The following is a 23,888-nucleotide window of genomic DNA, read 5'->3' as shown; positions in this document are numbered from 1 at the left end:
AAACTGTTAGTTTGTTGTTTGATTATTAGTTTAGGTTTTTCTTATCGAAGTTTTTATTCTGGCAAAGCAATTTTCCTCAAAAAGAAATTAAAAATGAAAATTGTCACTTCGTGAGGACTTGTGTCAAAACAAAATTGACATGATTTTTGTAAATTTAGCATTTAGCAATGTCCGAAAAACCTACCGTCGTTTTTAGTATTTTTAACAAACTCCCAAAAATACTAAGTGTTTTAGTACTTTTAACAAATTCAAAAAAATACTTAAATCTTTGCTTCCGTTGCTGTTTTTTTAGAAAAAACTCTAAAAACAATTCGTTAGAAAGAGTAACGGATTGCGTATCTCCGTTAAATTAACGGAGTAAAATTGTTAAAGGATTCTTCGAAATTCTATAAGTTAAGTCGATTAAAAATGTCTATGATTATTTTTTGTGCAGTTTTTAAAATGTTGTCAGTTATGTGTTAGGTTTCAAATTTTTTAATTTTTATATGGTAAAAAATGGTTTTTATGGAGTATATAACGTAAAAAAATCGTATATGTAATAGTCGATATGCAAACTAATGATGACATTAATTCAAATAGTATTTATAAGGTACCAACGAAAAGATAGTAAATTTATATGATAATAAGTGTTCTTTTTGGTCTTGACTAAATTGACTAAAAGTCGGTTAGTCGAAAGTTGAAATTAGCCGACTTTGAAAATCGACAATGGATTTTTCTATTAACCGATTTAGTCGAGTAATAATTCCAACAACCTTATATCTTTTCATTCGGTTTAATTTTTTCAGTCTTTAATTTTTGTTTGTTAACTTAAAACTATATCTTATAATATTAAAACTTTTACATACTACCTAATTTTTTGTTTACTCTCCTAAATTTTTATATTATTCATAAAATCATAGCAATGTTTATATCTGTTTATCTATCTAATTAAGTTTTCGGTTATATGTTTCGTTACTTTTTTTTCTTGATTACTCTCCGCTTGTAATTCTCGTAAATACTTTCATACAGGGTTGTTCCAAGTTGACTTGTGGTACTGGGGCAAAATTTAACTGTGAAACTTCAAGATCTAAATGTCATCAGTACAATCACATTGTTAATAGGATTGTATATAATTTTTGATATTTAGAAAAACTTTAAAGGAGTCCCTAAATCATTAGGGACTGGTAAAAAATAATTCTGTTGTCGGAGTGGTCCTGCTTTCATATTGTTTTGTTCCATTATCTTTTAATAATATAATATTAAAAAAATAAAAATAAATAAATTATAATAAAAATTTGTTAAACTCTGTTAAATTGGGTCGGTGAGACTTTAAATCTGTTGGTGCAATAACAACTGATTGTTCTGTAGCCTAATCCGTTATATGTAATGAATTTTTTTAGAGTTTAAAAAACAGAAAGAGTTTTTAATTATAATCTGTATCAGCCAAAATTAGTCGTACTAACTTCGGGTCAGCATTTTTTTAGACTGAGTTGCAACATATTTTTCATTTAATATGCACTTTTAATACGAGGAAATTTAAAGTAGAAAAAACGCCCTAAAAAAGTACTCTAAGTTTCTTTATTACATATTTACATAAAATTTCATTGACTTAGATTTATTTTAGCTTTTAAGCTAAAATAATAACATAGTCAATTTTTAAATTGACTATGTTATTCACTCTTAAAATTTAGACAGCGTACAAACTTTTTCGAACAGTGGGTTTCAAACAAATGTCTGTACGACATCCCATTCCTGTCCTAAAGTTAAATATGAGGACATTTAACTTTCGATTGCCAACGATGGCAACGTAAAATACGTGTTGTTTATTAAAAGAAAAGTTAATTGATAGCTAAATTTTTACTTTATACAGTTATAGTATAAATAGTTAACTAATCAAAAATAAAAATGTTATATTCAGAAACACTACAAAAGTAGTAAAGTTATGGGTAGACAAGTTAATAATTTATAAATATAAGTTGTTGATAAATATAAACTCACCTCATTTTGTGTTGCTTTGCAGATGGTGTTCGCGCAAGTTCAAACCCCTTTTAATTACATAATCAATATCTATTTGTGACAACTTTACTATTACTATAGCCCAGTAGGCACGCGACATCCGGGGGACGTCCGTAGGACTTCTCACGGACGTCCCCCGGACGATGTATGCTCATTGGGAGATGGGCATACATCGTAACAAGGTTTGAAAAGTTACAACGTTGCTGGTTTATAGACATGCAATCTTTTATCAATTTTTTTGTTTCTTTGTCACCATAAGAAATCAAAAATGATAAAGTTGCTATGCGTTAATGTCTTTGCAATTTCGAAGCTGCGTTTTGTAATTGAGTTCACGGTCGTTAAAGTTACTGCTATAAGCTTAAAAGAATTGTTAAGCAAAGCCTTATGTAGAATTATGTACTAATTTTTTGATCTAATCAAGATTTTGTTTTTATTCAAAAAGGAACCAAGTTATTTATGTGTGTGTGTGTGTGTGTGTGTGTGTGTGTGTGTGTGTGTGTGTGTGTGTGTGTTAAGGAACCAAAAATTTATCTGTGTGCAGCATTTGGTGCTTCGTCACTACCCACCTACTTCCACTAATTTAATCAACTCTCAATCAAAACATTCAAACTTGTGCTACAGCTTCACCTTTTTGCAGGACATTTTTCACGATTATCCCAATGATCTAATACTAATTTTTCTTCAAATTATTTGAAAGTATATCTTAAGTATATCCTTGTATATCGCTGGCTGCTTTTCACAAAAATTCATTGATCCTAAAAGCGTTTTTAAATAATATGAATAGTGGGAAATAACAATTAAGGTTGAAAAAATCTCTTTTATACAAATATGTAAAGACTTAATAAAGAAATATTTTAGAAGTAATGCTAAAGTTGATTATGCGTTAATATGTTGTAGCTAAGGAGTAAGAAATTACTTCAACCACTATAACTGTATTTTAATTTTAAAGCACATAATCAGGGCCGCCGTGAGGGGGGGGGGGGTCTACTGGGTTGTTTTGTCCCGGGCGCCAGGTCGACAGGGGCGCACGAAGCCGAATATAAATAATTTTTTTTTTCATGTTTATTTAAAAAAAAGATGAAGTACTGGGAAGCAGCGTGGAAAATAAGAAATCAAAAGCAGCCAGTCAATTTGACCAGCTAAAACATATAATAGACGGTCAATTGCTTTTTTTGGCAGGTCAATTTTTTTTAGTTTAAATTTTCAACTTTGTAATGAAGTGCTTCATAATTGGACTTTTTAAATAAAAAAAGTAATTAATGCTTTAAAACTAAGAAATTAGCATTACTTTCAATTTGAAAGTAATGCTAATTTCTTAGTTTTAAAGCATTAATTACTTTTTTTATTGTATTTAAAACTAATGTTTTGAAAGTTTCAAAACAATTGTTTTAAATAAAGCGATTCTTTTTATATAGCGGAAACTCGCAAATAAAGTGAATACTAATGATTAATTTAACAACCCGCTGAAGTAAATGTTTAAAATAACTTTAGTGCACGGAGATTTTCATTCCATTAAAAACGGAGATTTTTTACTTTATTAAAAAAAGAGATTAGATTAAATCCAAGTAGTTTGATATTGATATAAAATATTAAAACAATTTTATTAAATTTATTTCTCTAATTTTTAAAATCTCTCAAATTTAAAACAATTTTGAAACACGTGATATCGATGTGATAGTCTAATAGACCCAATCAAGAAGAAATTCAAACAGTTCTTTACTTATGAGCGGATGCTGTTTCAAAAAGAATTAAAACATGTCTGGTTTTAAAAAGAAAGATTCTGGTTGTCAAGTAAGAAAGAATGCTGCTCAAAGAACTGCGAATGAGGAAAAGAACAAACGCACTCTTCAAGACTGTGGTATTACAGTTACAAAAAAAGGAGAAGATGAAAGTCCTACTGCTTCAAACTCTTTCCTGCCAAGTCAATCGATTCAAGTAGTAAATAGTTTTCCCCATGAAAGGATATTTTCCCATTTGATTAATTCAATGTTATATAAATTTTTAACTTATTTTTATAGGTTGGAACTGAAAACGATGTCACTGACATTTATGAAAGCTCGGGAGAGCCCCTATCAAAAATCGGAATGGTAGCTGTGAATGAAGAGAATATTTTGGTAAGTTCTACCTCTTTAAAAGAAATGATGTTAATAAACTTTTAAGCTAATAAAATAAGATTTTATAAATTTATTCTCAGGTGCTGCCAACAGAAAAACCCATCGCTACCATTCCTTCCAATGATCCTGCTTTGTGGGCAGCACATCTTTCCAAAGTGGAAAGAGATTCTGTGCTTCTACAGGGGCTTCCTCGAAATCCTTCAGCTTTCCCAAAAGATTCTAATAAGAAGAAGGTTCCTGAATCAATTTTCTACAAAACTTCTCTCAACGGGGAGAAGACATGCCGAGATTGGCTGGTCTGGAGTGTATCTAAGAAATCATTTATTTGCTTTCCGTGTTCTCTGTTTAGAAGCAAACAATCTTTTGGGATCGGACACCAGTCGCACTTTCTAAGATGGAATGATGGAATAAGCTGCAACTGGCACAAGCTACCTGAGAAAGTCAAAAGTCACCAGAATAACGCCCAGCATCGAAACTTTTACATAGAATGGAAAACGGCGCTAGAAAGCTTAGAAAATCAAAGCGGAATAGATGCAGCTCTTGAAAACTCGATAAGAAATGAAGCAGCCAGGTGGCGTGAAATTCTACGATGCATCTTAGATGTTACTCTTTTTTTAGCGTCACGAAACCTTAGTTTCAGAGGTAAATCTATTTACAATTATTCTATTGTGATACCGACTATCTTTAAATATATTTAGCTTATATTTATAAGATTAACTAGATATTTTGGAAATCATTAAATAAAAAAAATCCTTCTTTATTCTTTTAAACAAATATGTTAAAATATTCATAAATCATAATATAAAATCATCATAGAATCATCATAAAATAAAACAAATGCTTCTTTATTGTTTTAAATAAATCTGTCTTATTATTATAATTTTTAGGTTCATCAAAAATGATTGGGGAAGACGACAATGGCAACTTTCTAGCTACCCTAGAGCTCTTGGCCAAGCACAACAAGACTCTCCATTTACACTTAGAAGAAGTTTCCCGCTGCCAACAAGAAGGTAACAAAATGAATGCCCATTACTTGGGCTGGAGCACTCAAAATGAATTCATCAAAGAGTGCGGAGGAATCGTTTACGGTGCCATCATCAACGAAGCTCATATGGCCATCTACTATTCCATTCTTGTGGACGGGACTCCGGACGTCTCTCACACCGAGCAAATCACCTTTGTTCTCCGCTTTGTATACTTTGGTACTGACAAAAGATGGACCGTGAAGGAGCGTTTTCTGAGGGTCATTGCCAAGCTTATTATGGACGTCTTAGAACAAAATGGAATCGATCTCAAAAACTGCAGAGGTTAAGGATATGACAATGGAGCAAACATGTCCGGTATATACAAAGGAGTACAGGCGATTATACTGCAAAAAAATCCTCAAGCTCTCTATATGCCATGCAGCGCTCATAGTCTCAACCTTGCTGGTGTTCATTCTGCTGAATCTTCGGTTGAAGTCAAGAACTACTTTGGCCGAGTCCAGTCACTTTACAATCTTTTCATCGGAAGCCCTAGTCGGTGGAAAGTCTTGATTGAAACCACTGGTTTGTTCCTTCATCAAACGTCGCAAACCAGATGGAGTGCGCGAATCGAGGCCGTGAAGCCGTTAGTCAAGCGATCTAGGGAAATCCTCGAATCTTTGAAAAAGCTCCGCGATTTTGATCTAACAGCTGATCAATTGAATGAAGTAAAACCTCTGGAGAAGTGGGTTCATTCATTCGAGTTCATCGTAATGACAACCTTTTAGTATAAAACTCTTCAATCAATCAACTACGTGAGCCTTGCACTCCAATCAGAGAATATCTCCTTGGACAACGAGATGAAACTCATTAAGACTCTTATTGAAGATCTAAATCGACTGAGATCATCTTGGACCAGCATCCTTAATGAGGCACGTTTGATAGCATCTGGTATTGCTTCTTTTGGTTTTCAATCAGAATTTGTGAAGAAGAGGACGAAAAAAAGGAAGAACTTTCACGAAGAGGTGAGGAACACCGCTCATTTCCATGAAGACGAAGCAAAAGAGTTTGAGGTGAGCGTATTCAATACCGCTCTTGATACTCTTATTCAGCAGGTCAGCGATAGATTCCAAGCTGCTGAGAAGACGACGAATATGTTTTCGTTCTTGTGGTCATTGAAATCTCTTGTTATGTTAAATGAAGAAGAATTAGAAGAAAGTGTTGAAGCGCCTATCCAATTGGAGGAGAAATGCAAGGTCTTGGCACAAATCTACGCGACCGATGTTGAGGAAGAGAAACTTATTGAAGAGGTCCGCCACCTCGATGCTCTGAAGCGATCCAATCTTTTTGGTCCAAAAGAATCTCTCACTTCGATGACGTTATTGAATGAAATATACCAGAAAGGTCTTCAGCCGCTCTTCGAATCAGTCTGCATTTTGCTGCGCATCTTCAACATCATCCCTGTTTCTGTTGCAGAAGGCGAGAGATCTTTTAGTAAGCTTGCTCTAGTTAAGACAGCTTTAAGGTCTACAATGAGCCAAGAATGACTCACGAATCTTCTGGTTATTTCCATTGAGCATGATCTTGCCAAAAAGTTGTGCTACGGTGAAGTGATTTCCAAATTCGCCATGAGTAAAGCTCGAAAAATCAATTTCCTCTGAAGTTGAAACAACAATAGCTGTTGTATTCTAGGCAAATTTTTGCTCTTAACATCCAATAGTGTTTAATGATTGTCTTTGGTCTGTTTCTACCATGTTCTAGTGTCGACTTTATCATTTTATGTATGAGTGTATAACCAAGTCAAAAGACCATTGCAATTATCTAGAAATAAACTGTTCAAATGTTCATTAATTAAAATTAAAAAATTCTATATTCTTTTATCCTCTTTGATTTGTTATCAAATGGCTTATTATATGTATTGAATTATGGATCATTAGATCAGCTTTCACTTTCAGTAGGGCGTTTGGGAAATTTTGACCCTGGGCGCCGCAAAGGCTCACGGCGGGCATGCACATAATAATAAAAATATAAAATAGACATTTTCCTTCAATATTTGAATTGAAAAAGTTAAATTTTTTTTTGTGATTGTTAAAGGGGTTTAACGATCTTAATAATTGTATGCATTATATCAGCTGTTACAACAGCTTCAGAAGCAGGAACTGTCATGTCAGTTATATTAATATGATTTAATACACTAGAAACATCATAAATGGAGAGTTGATCATTTTTGTCAGAAGTTTAATTAAATTTTTCTTTGTAGTATAAACTTATAAACTTTTCTATAAAATCTTTTAAAGATTTCAGACTTTCATGCCTCAGTTTTCTTTTTTTTTCGAGCAACAATTGAATATATATATATATATATATATATATATATATATATATATATATATATATATATATATATATATATATATATTATATATATATATATATATATATATATATATATTTATATATATATATATATATATATATATATATATATATATATATATATATATATATATATATATATATATAAAATATATATAACGTAACAACTTTCCATGAGACAAAAGCAGTTATGGTAAAATAAAATCTCACACAAATGTCAATCTATGCCTGTTACCAAATGCCACCGCAAATTTCTAAAAAAAATATTTTTTGACCAAAATTAATGCAGAACTTCAAACTAAAAAGTTAGTTATTAAAAGGTGTTCAGAAAGACATACTGTATTTTTAGCTAACATGTTCTTCCTGACAGGATCAATCACAGATTCAAGACGACTTCTAAACCTGGAACAGGTGGTCAGGATATAGCTCTTGGGTATCTTGTTCCACTCCTTCTTGATGACAACCTTCAGGGAGTTGAAAACATTGCGGGGACGTTGACAAGCCCTTGACTCTACATACGGCCAAATTGAATAGCACTTTGGACCAGTGTTTTGCTACATACGCCCAAATTGAATAGCACTTTGGACCTCTGGGACGTATGTAGTAGTGTTCCGTCTTGTTGGAACACTACATTTTTGTCTAGAGAGTAGTGGGCATCAATCCAGGGCTTAACATGGTTCTCCATGATTCCAATGTTCTTATTGGTGTCGACTTTTTGACCAAATTTGATGAAAATCGGAAGCATTTTGAGACCATCAGATGAAACCAGGCCAAACATCATAACTGACGCCGGATGTTTGGTCTTGAATGTATACTTTAAATGTTCTAGGACTGCTTGATGACTAATTACACAATTAGTTTGACACGGAATCAATAGTAAACAAGTTCTTATCTGAGAAAAGGATGGTTGTTTATCTCTTCTTCAAGAGGCTCAAAAGTTTTTAAAATTTTAAGTACTTTATCGGTTAATATAGTATTAATAATTTTTCTAACAATTTATAGTGAAATATATAGCCATTACCAATTCAACACACAAAAAAATCCGCGGCTAAAGTTATTCTCAAAAAATCATTTTTTACAATCTAACTACCTTGAAAACAATTATTTGGTTTAATGTAAGATATTGATTATTTCCCCTCCAGATTTTAAGTTACTTCGTTTACACGCTTTTTAAAAAGTATTTTTATTTCAAGCCAATTTCTGAAAGTATCATTCTCAAAATGTGTTACCCTGACAAAAAGTTCATTACACTTTAGAACCTTTCGTTACTTTTTACGTTGTATTCTGACTTTACAAAAAACGAATATTAAACATACTTTAGCAGTTTTATTGTGACACGAAAACGATTTTTTTGTTGCATTATTTTAATATAACGTGTTAAAACGAATGTTAAAAATATTTATGTTATTGCATTTATCTAATCTGTGAAACAAATCGCAAACATTAACATTAAAAATTAAACACACGAGGTACCCCGAAACAATTAACTAACAATTTTACCACTGAGTTTAAAACTATGCATTGATTACTTATTTTCGATTGTTTATTTTTTTAATTACTATGCACTCTTGAGCAGGTAAATTATTTTTGCAGACCACAAATTTTAGGAGAACTTATGTTCAGCGCACGCGCATTATTTTCATTGGTATAGGACAATTTTGATAACAGCTCATTTACAAAAATTCTTTAAAAAAAATCATTTTTATAGAGACATTAATAAAGCAAAAAACTTGCAAATTCCAACATCATAGACATTTAAGTATATAAGACCTCCACAAGTGAAAAGACAAGCCAGCATCCAAGTGGCTTTCGCTACAGGTAAGCCAGGTCTCCAAAAATAATCAACCAGAATTGCTTTCACTCCCCTAGTAAAACAAAAACGATTTTAAAAACAACAATCACTATAAAAGAAAATGATGATTATAAAGTAATACCATTTATAATGACAAAAACATGACAAACAAAAAACAGACAAGCCAATATACAAAAATATTGTATCGCTTTTTTTTCCCTCTCTGTCAAGAGACATTTATTGACCGATTATACAGATCAAAATGTATTTATTAATGTTTATTTTACTATGACGATTATTATGATTATTATGTTTTAAATAGTTTTAGTAAATTTGAAACCATCGTAAATCTAATTCTTATCCTTCATGAAATATTAGTTACAATGCTGGCACAAGAACAAAGAAAAACCAAGGAGCGAAGGTAAATAGTTAGAGTTGTCTGGAAATTAGGACGAAAAATTGAAAGAAAAAAGCTTCGAGTTCAGAGCCAGCAAGGTCACTGGTACTAGCCCCACGACATTCAGCATAATGAGCATTTAAGTCGCTAAAAACAATATCATTAAAGTCGCTAAAAACGATATTCATTGATGGATAAAAAGAAAGGGCTTGGTTAATTCAATCATAATATCAAGTAGAAAAAATTGGAAAATAGAATGAATAATAACAAAGAGAAAGGAGAAATTGGAAAATAGAATGAATAAAAACAAAGAGAAAGGAGAAATTGGAAAATAGAATGAATAAAAACAAAGAGAAAGGAGAAATTGGAGAAGGACATAAAAGTAAAAGGATTTAAATCATTTTATAACAACTAGGTAAATCGATGCGTAAGTTACGATAAGGTCTAGCAAGTCACTATTGGAGAGTCAGGGTAACAACATCAGTTTTTGCCACGTCTAATAACATCTGTCCAACAATATTTGTAAATATAATGAGGTATAATAACATTTGTCCAACAACATCTGTAAATACAATGAAGTATAATAACATCTGTCTAACAACATCTGAAAGTTCATTGGTGTCTAATATCTGTGCAAACATTAAATATTACAGATGTAGTTACATTATAAGTTATCTAAGTATAACAACATCTGCGCAACTACATCTGAAGATTTTACAGATGTAGTTACATCTTTTTAATTATCAAAGTGTAATAACATCTGTGTAACTATATCTGTGGATTCTACAGATGTAGTTACATCTTTTCAATTATCAAAATAATATTCGTAAACAGTCAATTGATGGATTACAACTTGATCAAATGGACCGTTATAGCGTTTATACTTCCGCAGTTTTTACCTAAAATATTGACCATTATCAATATTTTAGGGGAAAACTGCAGGAATATCATTTATTTTTACAATTAACTGCTAAAGAGTAATTTTCAAAACTTACGTTAGGGATCGTCCATACAGTACGCACGCTCAGATGGTGGAGAGGAGCCTGCAAATGGCATATATGAGATAGAGGGCAGGGGGTCAATTGTAAAAGTAAGGAGACATTAAAATAAAATAAAAAATTATAATATTTGGGTAGGTTGGTTAAAAGCGTAAATTTTTTAGGGAGGTGGAGGGCGCTTAAAAAAGCGTATAGCAAAATACGAGGGAGGGTCAAAATAAAAGCGTACATACTTTATGGCTGAACTGTTTGCTAAAAACTTTTCATCAATATCATTTCTTGTTTCCACTAGTCGTGTTCTACCTGATATAGCCAACAAATAGGTTAGTCCATTGCCTAACTTTCGTATCACTCCAGCTTCCGTATCTAAAGTAATTTCCTGCTTCAGCTCGTCAACAACTTGTGGTCCCGACAACATGACTGTTATAGTCTTGCAGAAGTGTTTTCCAGAGCTGTCACCTATAGTTTCAAAACAATTTAACAAGTGCTTATCAGAGTCTTGTTTTTCAGCCTGCTGGAAATCGGAATCTGTTATCCCTATTTTCAAAAATTCTGGAGAGTAATCTGACTTGTCAATCTTATTAGTCGTCTTCCTATTGTAGGTAAGGTTTTTGAGTCTTTAATTATTAAACACTTAATCTCTCATCTTGAATCTAATAACTTACTTCCTGATCATCAATATGGATATCAATCTTCTCATTCTTCTGCTGATTTGTTAATGGTAATAACTGAGAGATTTTATAGTGTGTTAGATAGAGGTGAAGAAGTTAAAGTTTTCGCTCTCAACATTTCTGAAGCCTTTGATAAAGTTTGGCATGCTGATCTTTTTCATAAAATTTTTTCTTCTTACGATGTATCAGGTAACATCTTCAAGATTATTGAATCCTTTCTTACTAATAGTAGTATAAAAGTTGTCCTCAATGGACAACACTCTTCTTCATATTTTGTAACGTTAGAAGTTTCTCAAGGTTCTATCTTTGCTTTATACTCTTTTTAATTTACATTAACGATCTTCCAGAAATTCTCACACCTAAGGTGGCATTTTTTGCTAATGATACTACTGTTTACTCTTGTCTTGATGAGAAGCCAACACTCTCTGATTGCTTAGAGGAGGCATTTGAGCTTGAAAAGAATCTCACTTCTGCTACAGCATGGGGCTCTCAGTGAACTCAGATAAAACTTTTTTTCAGCTAATTGTTATCGCAATAACCTAATCTTCCTAAATTTATAAACGATAATGTACTCGATAAGTCATCTACCCTTCATTTTCTAGGATTAACTCTTACTTCCAATCTTTTTTGGAAACTATATACCAAATCAATTGCAAAATTAGCATCCGCTAAGGTTGCATTTCTTTATCGTGCTGGCCACTTTCTTACTCAGGATTCTATTTTTTATCTTTATAAATCTCAAATCCATGCTTGTATGGAATACTGTTGCCATATCTGGGGCAGATCTTCTAATGACTCCCTTTCTCTTTTAGACAAGGTGCAAAAACGCATTGTAAACATAGTTGGACCGGCTCTTACAGCCAACCTCCAAATATTATCACATCGTCGTAATGTTGCTTCTCTTTCTCTTTTCTATAAATACTATAATATGAGCACTGTTTTAAAGAGCTAGCATCTCTTGTTCTATCTACTAAATTTTATTCTTATGTTACTTGTCATTCAATTAAGTCTCATCCTCTTACTGTGACTGGTCCTAAGAGTTCCAAAATTCTAATTTGTATAGTTTTTTTTCTGTCAATCGTTACCTTAATCTATTAACTTCATATTTTTTCTTCCAGTAACTTCCAACTCTAATGAAGATGTGGAAAAAAAAAAGAATAAAAAAAAGGTTCTTCACTGTGCTATTTATGAACTCTGCTTCCACGATTACTAAACAGAATCTTATTTATTAAAAATTTCCAAAAGAAAATTTATTGCTGACTTTATTTAAGGTAAGTACAAGAAAAACGCTGAGAAAAACTTTGCATGACAAAATTCGTCAACTTTTATAGAAGTCTATTAAAACTAGTTAGTTAATTCTTGCTGCAATTATTTTCATTTTATTCGATGTTAATAGACAGATGTAGTAATCTTTTACCCTATTGAAGTCTTTGCAAACAAGAGGACAATAGTAATCAAGATTGAGATCCGAGGATAAAACAACAAGCTTAGATTAGTCTTACAGACCAAATAGTTCTGGTGAGTTTTGAAGTAAGAGCTGCAGACTTTTTAGAAGATTTTACAGAAAGAGTTGTAATAATAACATAGACAAAAGTTAAAACCAACAAGTAGAATCAAGAAAATCCGTTTGCTATAACCCAATTCAACCCTTTGTTTTAAAAGAAAACACACATTAAATACTGTTATGAAATAAAAACACACAATATTTTTAAAGTACATTTTTTCATTATTAATAGGTTTAAAATAGGTGTCACTCTTTCTGTATCTGTGCCTCTTTAACTTGCTTTTCAACTAAAGAGGGCCAAGCAACCATTAGTATTACAGACAGACAAGGTAACTTATGGTTGGTCACTTCCCCTAAAGCAATTTATCTTGCAGGCATATAGGCAGCTGACGATTAACACTTATTTTAAGTCCTGTAATATTAATTTTTTGTTTATTATTTATTTAAAGTATAACATAAATGTTTCAATTACCAGTATGAATGAAGTGGAAGTGCCACAGCAAGTAAGTGATCAATTGTTGGCATTGGATATATAATACCCATTGGAATTAATCCTAATAATCCAACTGCAACAACCCTTTCTGTCATCCAATGTTTTGATCCATGACTTGGATTATTTGGCACTATTTAAAAAAACAATAAATATATACAATGTTAAATATAAATTAACTATGAGCTTGTATATATTTTGTATAATAACACAACTACAGGCTTGCTTATTAAATTTGTATAACAACACAACTACAGGCTTACTTATTTAATTTGTATAATAACACAACTACAGACTTACTTATGTAATTTGTATAATAACACAACTACAGACTTACTTATGTAATTTGTATAATAACACAACAACAGACTTACTTATTTAATTTGTATAATAACACAACTACAGGCTTACTTATGCAATTTGTTTAATAAAATAACTACAAGCTTTTATATATTTTGTATAAACCAGAATAATAGAGATGAATGCATGTACCACATCCATCATAGAGATAAATGTGTATCAATATCAGTGTAACTATATGTAAAAATAACCAACTAATATTATAATTCATTAATGAGTTACAATGAATTTAGAAAAGCAAACTTTACTAATTCCTCAAAGTAAGTGTGTAAAGTTTTGTAAGTGTTTAACATGTTTAACTTGTAAATATATTTCAGAGATGTAAGACTTGTTAATAAAAGCAAAATCTGGTTATCTATAGATGATTATTATAATTAAATTTAAATCTATGTATTTTTTGTTATTGTGAAAGACTTGTTTCAAGTATCTTATATTTTTCTTAAATTATGCAAGTTAATGATAACTTAATTATAATTTAATATCAATTATTCAATCACAGTACAAACATAATAATAAAAGTTTACATTCCTGTAAAAGTTATATGTAATTGTGACTTACAAGCAAATTTTTGAGACAAATTCTCTACAGATGTGTGATAAACCCTTTTCTTCTCTAAACGCAAAACAAACAAAATAAACATACACTATTGAAATAACTTTTTTTAAATTATACTTTATTGAATAAAATTTCACTACTTTCTTTGCTTCTTTACAGTAAAACCAGATTTAGCAGTGGTCAAACTTTTTATAAATTTTACTCATTTCATTTTGCTTTTAAAGTCACTTCTATTTTTACATTTTAAGAAACAGATATATTTTTTTTATATCATACTAGTTTTAGTATTTTGAGAATATTTATTATCCATAAATTATTACCCATTTTAAAATAAATTTCTTCTTATATTTTATTATTATTAAAAATATATTTTTATTAAAATTTAAACCTGAAACAAAATATTATTTTACACCTATTAGCTGAATTATGTAGAATTTATAAGTAATTACTTGAAGTATATAGGATTTATAAGTAATTACCTGAAGTTGTCCCTCAGCCTCAACCCTCGGAATTTAAAAACATTAGGTCAGCAATTTTATAATATCTGCAAAAAATTGATACAAAGGTTTTACCATAAAACATAGAAATGAAGTCGACGATTTTTGACCTAAAATCAACAATTGCTGACCTAAAACGGTTCTTGATCGGCAGTTAGGTCGACATTGCTGAATGCCGACCCTAATTCTGAGGGCTGCCTAAAGTATAGCATTTAGAATTATTTAGTTGGTAAAAGTAATTTACTTTAACTATGGTTTCACATCATTGAGTAAAATTTATAATTTGTTATTTTACTGAGGACACATTACACCAATTATAATTAAATAATTTGTTATTTGGGTCATTCTATGCCAAGTGGCATATACTGACTATTTTGTTAATTAAAAAAAAAAACCCAACAAAAACTTTCAAATTTAACATTGACCACCTTAGATTTTTATGAAACTGTGGGTTAATTAAAATCAATCAGAAAAACAAATACTCAATTTTTCAGCAAAAATCATTTTGTGACTCATGAGATATGGTCATTTGATTTTTCTTAAAATAAAACCTTTAGTAGTAAAACATTTCTCAAAACAAAATCTTTAATACTTTTTAACTCTTTGCTTTAAAAAAAATATCAGAAGAAATATTTTTTTATCATAGACAATTTTGGACTTCAGCAAAAAAATTGACATTGAATTTTATGTCGTGTTTTATCCATAAGGGCAGAGAAAAAAAACTTAAAAAATAATTAGTTAGCTTAAAAAGTTAACTTTTCAGTAAATAATAATGAAGTCCAAAAAATGGCTTCAGCTAGAACTAAAAAATGTGTCTATTCTTCCAACTACTAAAAACTTAGGGATCGAAACTGTATTTAATAACCAATTTTTTTAATATAGGGTACAGTGGTCCAGAAATGTTACTTTTGATGATCTTTGTCATTTTTGAAGCTAACACTGTAAAATTTTTGGTGAAGAATTATTTTACTCTGGCCTATTATAATAATTATTGTTATTCCCCTCACCATGCTTCTGATGGGCACCAAAAATACAAAACTAAAGACAAATGATATAAAAAGTAGATATGTGACACATGTTTCATACTTGATTCTCAACATTCTATTGATTATAAATAGTTACCAGGATGTATGATACATTTTAATTTAATTGTATAAATATCATTTATGTGCAGAACACAAAGAACACATAATATAACAGAATGTTTCACACTTTTTTTTATAAACTTATTTTAACAGACATATTTTTTAAAGACCTTTTAACTAAATAATCTCAAGACATATGGTTAATGACATCTTGCTAGACAGCATAAACATGAAGATTAACACATCAAAGACAACATAAAGAGCACAAAGTAACAACAGCACATAGCATAAGATTGTTGCATACCAAATATTTAAAGTAATGGATCATGCCATATGAAATTATCTAGACCATGTCATCTATGACTCAAAAATGTTTTGTTTTTACATCATTTGCAGTTCATATTAAATAAATAATAACTGCAAAAATTTTAGTTGAAATACTGATTCAGCATTTTTGTTTGGTTTTCTCTGGGTATTCCATCGAGGTGATTGCCACAGACCTCTGCATTGATACAATTGTAAGGGGTTATTTGACACGGGTGTAACAGTAAGTACAGTGATTTGTTGCACTATACATTGAGGGTTGGTGAGAGTTGTACGCTGTTTTAACTTCCTATAGCTGTACATATGATATATATAGTCATTGTAAAGTATGTGTATATGTGTACTGTATTAACATGTATCATCTGTATGAATAATTAGTACAAAATTAGTCGAAAGTCATTTAAATAAGTTTAATGTAAACTGAACATGGATTTTTGCAGTCATATAATATATATGACTGCAAAAAACATACAACAATACCCTGTATACTTTGCAGCAAATAGCATTAATAATCTTAAATCATACTGGGTATTTATAGTTAAAGTATTTCTGTATTATCCCAAAAGAACTTATCTCAGGGCATCCCATCAGGACAAGTGCATCCCATCAGGACAAGACCTCCACATTAACGTTAATAGAAATAGCAGATATTATAACCAAAAAAACTTAACCCATCACAATCGATTTCTGATATATCAAACATAAATTCTTCTCTACCGCCAAACTGACTGCTGTACATTTGATTGAATTGTCAAATGTGTTAGCAGATTAAAAGATGTAAACAGTTATTGTAGAAATTTGATACTATCAGCTTTCAAAAAAATACTCTTTTTTCATCAGCTTTAAAAAAATACTCTAACTTCATCAGGCTTAACACTTCTAAAACATAACAATGATTTTCTTGTTGATATTAATGATGGCTGAAAATAGAAATTGCTATGAATCTATATAAGAAAATACAGGTGGTAGACAGCTTAGTCTTAATTTTCCTTAGACTAATACTTTTTCTTATACTTTAGGCCTTCACGAATAAAAGTATTTGGGGTATCTGGTATATTATCTATCTAGGTATAGCATTTACACATTTTCTTCTTTCTTTATCCAATTTTTTTTTTTTTTTTTGGAAGGCAAGAAATCTTTACAAATTTTGTAACATTGTAGCTATCTCTGCATCCACCTAAAACCCTCGAAAACCACATTCTTACTATTTAGTTCTAGGAAAAAAGCAAATATACATTAAATATAATTGATTTTCATCAAATATTAAATTGAAAGACACTGCATTTTTTTTTTTAATGGGCTGATATAAAAAAATAATATAAAAAAACTTGCCTGCAGTTTTATCAAAAATAGTATGACTACTTGGCTTGTTAGTATAATAGGCCATAAGCAGAACACATAAGTTTGTTTTTAGAAATGCAATATAGTTTTAAATAAGTAAACTTTTATATACATAATTTCTAGTAGTCAGGTAGTAACTTTTAAAAAGTTCGTACTCATACTCAAAGTATACAGGCTTTTATAGAAGAAAAAAAATTTAATAAAACTATCTACTTTTTTAAAACTAAACTATTTCTATTTTAAATAAAAGAACATAAAAATTAAAAGCTATAATTATAAATAACCTATTAATGATGAAGATGAAGGCAAAACAAGTTTTACTCTTAGTCTTTCTGATGTCACACCTAAAAAAAAAAAAGTTTTAAAGAATAATAAAATATAAAAAAGAAAAAAAAAAAAAACTATAAAAAAATATATGTTTAAAAATAAAACCATAAAAAAACTCATCAGAATTCCACTTTACACAAACTTATATAAGTTTTAATATACTTGTGTGTATGTATGTATGCATGTTTATGTGTCCATACTGGACACATAAACATACATACATACATACAATATACATACATACATGTGTGTATGTTTATAGCAATATTGTATATAATATAGGTTATATATGGTTATATAGATATCAACTAATATAGGTAATTAAACAAGTTTATTATTTAGTTAACCTCTGTGTTTAGCTTGTCATTATGCAGATACATGCTTAGACTGCTTTTGAAATTACGTTGGTGTTTGTAAAACTATAAAAAAGTCATTTAAAACTTGAAAAGTCATGTTTCATTTGAAAAGTTCTTTTTTAAAACACCTTATCACAGCAACTGAAAGCTTCTTTCTTACTTTGTCATTTAGAGTAACGCAAGTAACGTTCCACAGTGCAACAAAAAAATATTTGACATTTGACAAAAAAACATAATTATCATGAATGTTACTCTCCTATATCTTTCTTTATAACTAAGCAAGAACCTTGAGGTTTTTTGCATCAATTAGTTTGATATAGAAAGTACTAAGTTTTATATGGCTTCACTTATATATTATTTATGTCTTGAGACCACTATTGATAAAAAAAACTTGCTGCAGGAATATTTTTTCAAAATAAGTTTTTGAATTTAAGGATTCCTAAGTACCAAAACATATCAAATTTGTTGAAAACTTTCATATAGATTAAAAAAGGGATCAGGATTCTAATGGAATGGGGATCCTTTTTAAACATTATACATAATTGGTTAATTCTCAAAGTTTAAATACATTTAAATTGCTTTATTAAAAAAAAAAAAACTTTAAAAAAAAATAGTTTTTTCTTTTTTAATAAAGCAATTTTAATGTATTTAAACTGGGAAAAAAGCAAGTATAGGCTTTTCTCTATTCAAACCAAGTATTTAAAAAAATTTTTTTTTTTAGAAATTATGTATATTATGCATTTTTTTCATTTGTGTACTTTTTTTTTTTTACTATTTGCGATTGATTTTTGATTTGATTTTATTTCGATGCCATTACACAGCCAATTTTCTGTGCAAAAGTACAAGCTGTTATGTCAAAAAATCATCAGTTTTTCCAGCAAAAAAAATTGCAATAACTTTGGATCTACTTTTTCGGATCCACTTTTTTGGATACACTTCTTTGGATCAACCCCTCATTTTTTTAATTCTAAACAATTATGTTAATCATATATATGTCGACGAAAAAAAAATCCTGTGGAATGGTTATAACCATGTTAACGTTAACCATTGTGTTAACGTTAACACAACATGCTTAATTAAACATATTTTATTCGGCTTTTCAAAGATGCTCCATAGCTTCAAATTCATTTTCATATTTCCACTATCATACACAAATAAAAGTTTAAAAATGAACACATTGTGTACAAAGTTTAAGAAGTTTTAGGTTCAAGTTGATCAACCAACTTTAAGTAGGTTGATTAGATCAGTAGGTTGATATCTCATAAATATAGTTGAAATTTTTAAATCTAACTTTTCGTTCTAAAAATTAAAAGATCTGATAATAAAGTCCTTATAAAAATATTGCAAATAATGTTTTTTTCATTACCTTTTAGCATAGAAAATTTCGGTCTTCCGAAACGGATGGCAGCATTGTACAGGGTACAACCGGCCATTTTCTAGATGTTCTTTACTAAAATATAAATATAACTAAGTTTTAAGAAAATCCAATACAAAAACATGTCTCCGCCAAGTCGGTTAAATAACGCCTTCGGCGTAATAGCGTATAATTTTTAGATTAGTTCTAATTATTTTTTTTATTATTATTTTTTTTTTAAACATCTTCGCTTCAAACAAGGCTGCAAGCAGCCACTAATTAAAGTTGAAAGTTACTGTAAGAGAAAAGATGAAGATTGTAGAGCAAGATAACGATTGACGGACGATTTAAAAGATTGCAAATTATATGAATTAGGAAAGCAAGATGAAGGAAGCGAATTCCAAAGAACTGATGTTCGAGGAAAAAAACTAGACGAATAAGCGTTTTTGGAGCACTTAGGAACAGTCACAGAAAAAGGATGACACTTAATTGAATGACGAGTAACACGAGAATGAATTTTAGTAGATGGCACAAGAGACGCTAGCTCTTTCGAGCAGTGCCCATTATAGTATTTGTAGAAAAGAGAAAGAGAAGCAACATTACGACGATGTGATAATGGTTGAAGGTTGGCTGCAAGAGCAGGTCCAACTATGTTTACAATGCGTTTTTGCACCTTGTCTAAAAGAGAAAGGGCATCATTAGAAGATCCACCCCAGATATGGCAACAGTATTCCATACAAAGCCAGATTTGAGATTTATAGAGATAGAGAATAGAATCCAGAGTAACAAAGTGGCGAGCTCGATAAGGAGATGCAACCTTAGCAGATGCTAATTTTGCAACCGATTTGATATATGGTTTCCAAGAAAGATTGGAAGTAAGAGTTAATCCTAGAAGATGAATAGTAGGTGACTCATCGAGTACATCACCGTTCATAAATATAGGAAGATCTAAATTACTGCGATAACGATTGGCTGAAAAAAATCGAGTTTTATCTGAATTAAAGTTCACATGCCACTGTGAGCCCCATGCTGTAGCAGAAGTGAGATCCTTTTCAAGCTCAAATGCCCCCTCCAAGCAATCAGAGGATGTTGGTTTTTTATCACGACAAGAATAAATGGTAGTATCATCAGCAAACAATGCCACCTTAGATGTGAGAATATCTGGAAGATCGTTAATGTAAATTAAAAAAAGTATAGGGCCAAGGATAGAACCTTGAGGAACCCCTGAAGTTACAGAATAAGAAGAAGAATGTTGTCCATCGAGGACAACTTTTATGCTAGGATTGGAAAGGAAGGATTCAATGATCTTAAAGATGTTGCCGGATACACCATAAGAAGAAAGCTTATGGAGAAGACCAGCATGCAAAACTTTATCAAACGCTTTTGAAATGTCAAGAGCGATGGCCTTAACCTCTCCACCTTCATTGGTCAGAAAGTAAGTTATTAGATTCAAGATGAGAAATTAAGTGTTTGTTAATTAAAGATTCAAAAACCTTGCTTATGATAGGAAGAAGATTTATGGGACGGTAGTTAAACGAATCAGATCGCTCCCCAGAATTTTTGAAGATAGGGATAACAGATGCGGCTTTCCAGCAGGCTGGAAAACAAGACTCTGATAAGCACTTGTTGAATAGTTTTGAGAATAGTTTTTATAGACGACAGGTCCGGAGAACACTTCTGCAAGACAATAACAGGTATGTTGTCTGGGCCACAAGCTGTAGAAGAGTCTAAGCAGGAAATCACTTTAGATACAGATGCTGGAGTGATATGAATGTCAAGCAATGAATCAACCTGTTTGTTGGCAATATCAGGTAGAACGCAATTAGTGGAATCAAGAGATGATATTGATGAAAAGTTTTTAGCAAACAGTTCGGCTTTGTCTTTACGTGAGGTGACAAGTTGTAAATATTTAGGACCTTAATATTTTCATATTTTCTTTTTTTAGCGCAGTTTATTATTAACACATTTTAACTAAGTACAATAATATATATATATATATGTATATATATATATATATATATATATATATATATATATATATATATATATATATATATATATATATATATATATATATATATATATATATATATATATATATATATATATATATATATATGTATATATATATAGGGCTGCTATTGTCCTGATCTTTTCGCTGGAGAACGCGATAAAAGTTTTTATTTTAATTAGTTTAGCGCTGGGCTCTCCTCCGTAAAAATCAGGACTATGGTAGCCCTATATATATATATATATACTTATATTCACGATATATCGTGAAAGATATTTTATGTGTGAATAAATTAGGCCTTTTAGATTATAATTCCAAGCGAAACGTTTTTTTTTTTAAATCATAAATCAATATATACTGCAAATAAAATAACTTTCTTAACAATTTAATTGATTTTAAACATATTTTTAGTTAGAAAACGGAACATGCCTAACTTTAGATTTTGCAAAATTTAATCTTAAAGTATCGATATCTACAGATTCAACAAAGATGTTTTCAATGGAAATTATTGATAAATCATTTAAACGTTCCTGGCCCATTGTTGATTGTAAATAGCTTTTTATTAATTTTAATTTGGAAAAACTACGTTCCCCTGTACTCACTGTTACCGGTAGTGTTAATATTCGTAGGGAAATACAAACATTAGGAAACAGTTCTTCAAGCTGACAATCATAGATCCATTTAAGCACAGATTCCGGTAATTTTTTCCCATCTAATTTCCGTGATAACAAATTAAGTTCCAGAAAAAAATCCTCTGAATACACATCTTTTGATTCACCATGAGTCAATACTTTTTCCAGTAATCTGTATTTATTAATTATGTCTTCTTCTCCTATTTTATCAATATCTTTGATACCATACACAAACTCGAACGGTTCTATTGTACTTGAAAAGCTTTCAAATTGTTCATTTATCGATTCTTTAGCTATTTTAAAGAGAACATCAAAAAACTGCTTTTTGAATTTTTTGGTTTGGTTGTATATCACATCTTCTTCAAAAGGTACATCATCAAAAAATCTTTTTCTTTTTCTTACTCTTTTACGTGAAATAGAACTGAATTCGTCATTTAAATTTGCATCATTAGCTAGAATTTTGGCTTTTGAAGTATATATTTTGTAAGAATCTTCAGTGTGTTTAGTAACAAAAAAATTGATAGTTTTCTTTAATGCATTTGCAGCAGTCTTCGCGTATGCAGTTTGAGATTGTAATAGTTTGCTAGTACAATTAATTTTAGTTAATACATCGTGCCAAACTGCAACACCACATATGAATTCAAAATTTTCTAGTTTTGATGCAAGTGATTCAGCAGTTAATTTAGTAATAGAAACTTTTTCAATGTTAACAACTTCTTTCAATGCACAATAAATTTCTTTTGATTCAAATTTTAGAGCACGAACAGCATTTACATGACTTTCCCATCTGGTAGTACTTAATGACTTTACTGTTAATTTGCAACATTTTGATTCAAAAATTTGCCAACGCTTTGTAGTCGCAGATAAAATATTATACATAGCTTGAATGTATAATGAAGTCTATTGAAATGGACTTAGTACCTTTGCATTTTTAGTCATAGATTTAGAAAGACCTATATACTTTATTTCTAAGCAGAATTTTAATTTTGCGCCTTTTTAATGCTGCGCCTGTGTGGCGCAAGCATTAAAAATTTGCCTCAATACTACGGTTCGAGTTAGATATCTATATATTTATATCATTGACTAAGTATTAGTTGTATTTAAATTACACGGAACAAGCGTATTCCATTAGCTAAACAACAATTTACCGTGCTTTAAGTTGTTGAAGATTTGCAGTTGTAGGTCTTTTTTGGTTGTTACCGATTCGATTTATCTTCTGGTAACATTGCCGTTAGTGTCGTACTCGTTCAACGTTTGCTTACGAGTGAGGAAACTTTAATTTTCTGAATCTTGCGGAACGCCACTGCCCAGTGGGATGTTTACACACAAAAGGGTGACCAAAATGATTTTCCGAATACCTGCACAAAGTTATTATTATTTTCAAAAAGTTCATGTACAGAATTTATGTTCAAAATTTCACATAATTTTAATCTTTAATTGCAAATAAGTAATTTAAAAAAAAAAAGTTTTTTTTTTCTTATCGATATTTTCAAAGTTGTTTGTACTTTTCAAACGAAAATTTCATTTTCTTTTTTATTTAAATTATCACCAACTTCTACATTTATATTAAAATTTTTATTAAATTGATTAATATCAATGCCATTATCTGATGTGTCATCATTTTCGTCGTTGCTTGTATTTACGTCTATCTTTTTTAATATATAAAGTCAGTCTTTTTTAGAAAAATATTTTTTATTTTTAGATCCTGTATTTAAAGATAATGAACATTTAATTGGATCTGATGAGC

General features: G+C 30.3%; 2 protein-coding genes across 2 annotated transcripts; both read right to left on the bottom strand.

Annotated features, from left to right (window-relative positions):
• Positions 1-9,116: 9,116 nt before the first annotated feature.
• On the bottom strand, positions 9,117-19,666 carry LOC136075352 (succinate dehydrogenase [ubiquinone] cytochrome b small subunit, mitochondrial-like). Its single transcript, XM_065788233.1, has 5 exons — positions 19,511-19,666; positions 17,746-17,805; positions 14,218-14,271; positions 13,282-13,432; positions 9,117-9,312 (listed from the first exon to the last, which is right to left on the bottom strand). Exons 1-5 carry the CDS (start codon positions 19,575-19,577, stop codon positions 9,150-9,152), a joined length of 495 nt encoding a protein of 164 aa, XP_065644305.1. The 5' UTR covers positions 19,578-19,666; the 3' UTR covers positions 9,117-9,149.
• A 2,250-nt stretch (positions 19,667-21,916) lies between these two features.
• Positions 21,917-23,020, bottom strand: LOC136074425 (uncharacterized). The gene has a single exon (XM_065786743.1). It carries the CDS (start codon positions 23,018-23,020, stop codon positions 21,917-21,919), a length of 1,104 nt encoding a protein of 367 aa, XP_065642815.1.
• Positions 23,021-23,888: the final 868 nt, after the last annotated feature.

The sequence above is a fragment of the Hydra vulgaris genome, chromosome 01 (genome assembly GCF_038396675.1).
Source record: "Hydra vulgaris chromosome 01, alternate assembly HydraT2T_AEP".
NCBI classification, from domain to species: Eukaryota; Metazoa; Cnidaria; class Hydrozoa; order Anthoathecata; family Hydridae; genus Hydra; species Hydra vulgaris.
This window is presented reverse-complemented; position numbering and strand designations above follow the sequence as displayed.